At 36.3% G+C, this 6,000-nt stretch overlaps 1 protein-coding gene across 5 annotated transcripts in view; it reads right to left on the reverse strand.

Moving 5' to 3' along the window:
* Nucleotides 1-6,000, reverse strand: part of LOC109547044 (lysine-specific histone demethylase 1A) — a 235,562-nt gene that overhangs the window by 216,140 nt on the left and 13,422 nt on the right. For 3 of the 5 annotated variants that reach the window (XM_019897715.2, XM_019897716.2, XM_019897714.2), the window contains one exon: nucleotides 5,610-5,758. In XM_019897715.2, the coding sequence (XP_019753274.1) occupies nucleotides 5,610-5,758 (149 nt within the window). Of the gene's footprint in view, nucleotides 1-40; nucleotides 283-3,165; nucleotides 3,261-5,609; nucleotides 5,759-6,000 lie in introns of all 5 variants that reach the window. The other 2 variants (XM_048661821.1, XM_019918264.2) reach the window with 1 other exon arrangement.

A 6,000-nucleotide genomic window follows, 5' to 3' on the forward strand; every position in this document is an offset into this window, starting at 1 on the left:
TAGCGCAACGTCCAATTGAATGGAAACTGAGTGGACTTACAAATTGGAAATTTTGTGGGCTGCAGTCAGCACATGGTACTGGTCGATTAGCACCCCAGCGCCCACATAAGTGTTGCGCACATCATCTCGTAAGTAGGCTTCCCAAGGGTGCGAATTTGCGTTGGCTTGATTGGACTCACTACTAACTACCGCTATGGGAACACCACATCTTACCGCCTGGCAGCGGGCAGTTCCAGTTGGACATTCATCGTCAGCTAATGGTGTCACTATATTGGTTTGAGCCTAGATTCGAGAGCATGCAATTTACGAAGAGGAATTGGATGTTAATGAGCAAGGAAATGTACAGAATCGGGCAAAGCAACGATACAAAACTACGCAATTATTAGCGTTTTTTGCCGCGATCCAGAGCCGCGTTTGCTCTATATCCAGGAAAAAGTGGAACCGTCTGAGTGCCCCAGGAGTAAAATAGAGTAAAATAGCTAATTTTTTAAGCAAAGCTTGCAGCACGCCAATAAAGAGCCAAAAGTAGGCGATTTTTTCTACGTTCCAAGTCTGCTTATGACTTTGCAAAAATCCAAATTTATCCCTGACATAGAGCGATCTTTGCTCTAAATGCGTAAGTAAATTCAACCCTCTAGGAGCTCTGAATGGATAATTACCAATTTTAAAAACAGAGCCCTTGCACAGCACCTGTAGGCAGCAAAAGCGACGTTTTCGAAAAATTCACAAATCCTGTTCTAGACCTTAAAAAAATCCAAACTTGTCTGAGATTGACAGCCCCATTTGCTCCACATTCAGGAGAAGATACAAAATTTAGCAACCAATCGGAGATATTTTCACACCCAAACCAAACCTGCACAGCTGCAATAAACCGTTTGAATGTCTTTAAAAAATTTTCAAAATCTGCTCAAATCCCCAAAACTCAAACTCACTCCAGATATAGACCGAGGGTTGCTCTAAATCTACACAAAAAATCAACCTTCTCGTTAGACCAAGAGTCTGGAAAAAGTCTTCTTCTTAACTTAGGAGCTAAACGATGAGTTTGGGAAGCTTCACCTGCACAGCGGCAATAAACAGCTAAAAAAATACCGTTTATGCTTTTGGTTATGCTTTAGAAAAACACCAAAGTTTTAGATATAGAGCAAATATCGCTCTATATCTGTAAACCAACTCAACCGTCTAAGTTATTTAACGTAAAATGTCAAAATTTCAAAACAGCGTCTATAGAGCACCTGCAAGAGCCAAAAGCTTAATTTCAAAAAAATCACATAATCCTTCAAAGAAAATCCAAATTTTCCTGAGATAGAGCGTCTCACTTGGGCGATATTTTTAAAATATAATTAGTCCTCTATCTGCTCTAGGAACCAAATGCGGAAATTTTGAAATCAAGCCGGCACAGCGGCAATTGAGAGGTCAAACGTGTTTTTTTTATTGGAAAATTTAGCTCAAATTTCTGCTAAAAACCCAGGAAAAAATCAGCCATCCATTTTGTCTAGGAACTAAATGACTAATCTTATATCTTAGATATAGAGCGATGGTTGCTCTAATTCTATGAACAAATTTAGCTCTCTAAATGCTTTGAGGGTCAAATCACGAATTTTTATATTAGCACCTAGGCAGCACTCGCACAGTATTTATAGAAAACCACAATCGCCGTTTTAAAAAACTTAACACCTTCCGCTCGATACTCTGAGAAAATTCAAACCTTCCTCAGATATAGAGCCTCATTTGCTCCAAATTTGGAAACGAAATCCACTGCTTCAGAATGGAAAATTTTTAAAACCAAGTCTGCACAGCGGCAATACAAAGTTCAAAGGCCTTTAAAAAATGCAAAATCCGGCTAAGCGCTTAGGACAAGTTTAATGATGATTTCACCGATAGTACAACCGTACCTACAATCCTATTTTCAAATTTATTCAAAATACAAATTTTGTGCGATTTTCGTCTGAACTTTCAAGAATTTTTAAACGGAAAGGCAAAAATGCGCTTCAAACTCTTGTACTGTTGCAACGCTATTTTGAACGAGTAAATACTCGAAAACCAGCAGGAAGCAAATACTTGACTTGCCGATTTTTACGCACAATTTTTTGTACCAAATTTTTTAAAAGAAACATAAAAAATGCTCCACTCCGTTTGTCAATGGCGCAAAGTTTTTTCAAATCTTCAGTGCTGTGAAACTGACAACCGTAAAGGTCTGAATTTACCAATTTTTGATACGGAAAAAACGCGCAACTTTTGTGGCGTATTGCCATTTGCTTAGAAGATTGTTTAAAAGAAATGTTAAAAATGAGCGTCCAACTCTCGCAATGTCGCATGCCCACTTTCAAATCCTAATTACTCCTGAACTAGTAGAAAGAAAAGGCTGATTTTACCGGTTTTAAATAAGGGAAGTTCGCTCGTAATTTGTTTGAAAGTGCAACTTTTGTGCACGTTCGGCATGAAGCTTGACAATGTTTTAAAAGTGAGTCAAAAATGCCCTTCCGAGGTTCGCAACGTTGCAAGCATATTTTCAAATCTTCATTACTCCAAAAGTAGCTGGACCAGAAAAATGATTCCACCGACTCCTAAAACCTACAACTCCTCTTGACTTGACAATAAAAGTTTTGTGCAATTTTTGTGTGAACTTTAACAATTTTTTAAACTAAAATGCAAAAGTGCGCTTCTAACTCTTGCTCTGTAGCAACGCTATTTTGAACGGTTAATTCCTCCGAAATTAGCAGGAATCAATCGCAGCTTTTGCCGCTTTTTTACACACAAAGCCCCATTCTACTTGATCTTGGAGAGAGTTTATGTTACATTTTTCGATAAACGTTGACGATTTTTTAGAGAAAATTAAAAAATGTGCCACTTATTTTTTGAATCACGCAATATCGCGAAAACTTATTGGGAGTCTGGCTCTGGTTTTTACAGTAGCTGCACTTGTAAACATTTCCAATAAAAAAGTAACTACAGTTTTCAACCGTTAATAGCAAAAAGTGTAATACAGTGGGGACTGATTAGAGCATTGGACTCCCCATTTACAAAATTTGAATAATAAACACGATTCTAAGTAGAAACTTTAAATTTACTTTGCCTCAAATATCAACGTGTTGCTGCAAAAAACGTGTATAATCGCATTTCTAGAGAATATTTGTAAACCAGAACACCAGTTTACTGGTAACTCACCCTAACATTTCCTACTCTAGGATCAATAATATTATCTTCACACAGCGCCGCTATGGCGCAATTAAAACCTCTCAAATTTTGGCAGTTACTCAACCCTAAAAACAATAATTGAACGCCAGATTAACGAGAAAAAAAAGAAACTTACCTAAAATATACAGTGAAACTATCAAGACAAAGTTTATATTTCGTTTGCTATCACTGTTCGACAACATAATCAGAAATAATCAACTTCAGTATAAAAAAATATATTTTATAGAGTTCAATTCAATCGTTTAATTGTACTTATGCATCAAAAGTACGAACGGTTGAGGGTATTTGACACCATGTTTTATTCATGAAAAGGCGGAAAGGAACGCAATTACGCTTAGATTTGGTATTCAGTTCTTTTCATAAATTACCACAAAAATACACTGGTACACGAAAAACCATGTAGTTCGAATAATCGACAACTTTGGAAATCCCTGGCCTGTGCATAATCGCGATGAAAGAGACAATTACAAGCCTTAGGGCTAGGTTTTTAGGCAAAATAGACAATCTTCCATCTGCGATATCGAGTTAGAGCGACGACAGCAAGTGCAAATCTACTGTTGGTAAATGTAAAACACTTAAGAATTTACTTGGAGCTTAAACACCAGACACTGAAAATGTCTAAGCTTATATAGAAAAGAGTTGATTTGGTCCGAGGTCGAGCTCAATCATGAAATATGCATTTATTGCAGAGTATGAACAATCGTTCCTCGACTTCTCTTGGAACAATGATGTGTGTTGCCAGTTGGACAAGAATAATGCGTTACAATGCATTATTTATTTATACAGAGAGAGTTAAAACCAACCAGCCATCTTCCTAGTGTGTAAATAAATTTGTAGATGCTCGAGTGATATAAACACTTCGAAATATTTTTTTTCAAACATCGCTCGTTCTCATCAATGCAGACAATCATTTTATTATAAAAAAATACGCATCAAATTGCTTAATCTCAAAGAATTATTTAAACAAACCTAATTTTCTCCTGGTTGTTCAATTATAAGCTGCGAAATTTTTATGTGGGGTGTTGAGCAAAAAATTAACTATTGTATTCAAATCCTACGAAGTTATTGCTTTCAAAATTTACTATGATTTAAAAATTCTGGAATAAAATAGGAATTTAAGTAGGAAATTAATAATAAAACAAATTATATATTTTAGCAATTTTAAAGACGTAGGTTTACTTTTTATCTCACAAATTAAGTAGACGCCTATTTTCCAATGTTTGTCATGAATTATCGTTATGTATGTTCAATATTCGACAGCATTCTTGATATTTTGTTGTTTGACAAAAATCTGTTTAAACTGGACTTGAAAATGTGTGCTTAATTCAACCTGAATTCAAGTATTTAAACGTTTCACCTGGAAAATCTCCTTTGGTTCATTAATGTAACTAACACCCTGTATAGGATCCATTTTTGGCTTAAGATAAACGTAACAGAACTATATATAAATATTAGGATTAAAGGACAAAACGAGCAGCTGACTTAATAAATCATAAATCACCTGGACTTTATCCGATCAACTATAAAATTGACTATGGAATAGGCAAGCAGAAGCTGGTTTATTTTCCCATCTTGTAGATGGGAAATCGATCCGAATCAGATTATTTAACATGTTTTTATGTTATTGCTGCTATAATGCTATCGTTATATTCCATCCATTCAACTCTCATTTAATAGTATGAGAATAAATTTTGAGCAATAGAAAAATGTCCCGCTTCAGTTATTCGCAACCCTTCGGGAAACTCGATACGGGATATGCACCGATCAATGTTCTTTTAAAGCGGCTATTTTTTCGTGTATTGTTCTCTTTAGAAGGTGTGGCGGTTTTATTGAATGGACGTTTTTTTCCTTTGCACTACGTCCTCCCTATTGAACTCCCTGCTGAGGATGTAGGAAATCTGCATCAAAAGCTTTCCGAAAGTGCTGGGCGTAACTCACGTTTTTTGTCAGACTGTTCACCGACTGCAGCAAAATTAAACAAAGCTTCGGCGCTTTTTGAAAATCGATATGTGTATCAGTTTAAATTAATTATGAACTTCTCAAATACTTTACGACAGACTGACTAAAAGCTCAGCCGTTCCAATCAAAATGAATAAATTACATACAAAAAAATAGTTTTTTTACATTTTTCGCCTCAGTTACTTTTTTGGTGAAACGGGCCCTTTCCGCTGAAAACTACTCATAGGAGAATTTTGGAACCTCGACACAGTTTTTCTCGGCTCCGAATTTTTGGATGAGTTGGGGCAAAAAGAAAAACGGACAGGCTTTTATGCAAAATTCATTTAAAATGTCCAGAACGCAACTCGAGTCTAGCTGGAAGCCAAGAATTCAGTCAGCGTTGCGCCCGATGCACTCAGAAAAATCAGTAAACGAATTCTTCATTCAAGTAAACGAATTCTTCAATAACGACTCACCTGTTAGATGATTTCCGGTAAACTCGAAGTCATCGTCCTGATCCCAGTGCTTTAATGATAAGTTCGATAAAGGTGTCGCATTCGCGAATTCCAAGTTGGCAAAATGCCAATCCAATATCTGCCGGTCTTGCGAAGATAAATACACATCACTGAAATAAAAAACTTAATATACAGGGTCCGTTATTGGGAGTTTACACTAGAAGTATTCGCCAACAGAAACTACCAGAGTTGTGAAACTTTCAATACAAGGTAATGATGTTGGAGCTAACTCATCTAAAATATTTCCAAGGCGGTACCACTTCCGGTTATACCGGAAGTAGGTACTTACTCGCTTCTTTTAAATGGAATACCCTGTATATTATTACATTTTTGGGTTCTCTGTCGGATTTTT

Source organism: Dendroctonus ponderosae, unplaced genomic scaffold (genome assembly GCF_020466585.1).
Source record: "Dendroctonus ponderosae isolate FM_Combo_2020 unplaced genomic scaffold, Dpon_F_20191213v2 Dpon_F_20191213_1, whole genome shotgun sequence".
In the NCBI taxonomy this organism is placed as follows: Eukaryota; Metazoa; Arthropoda; class Insecta; order Coleoptera; family Curculionidae; genus Dendroctonus; species Dendroctonus ponderosae.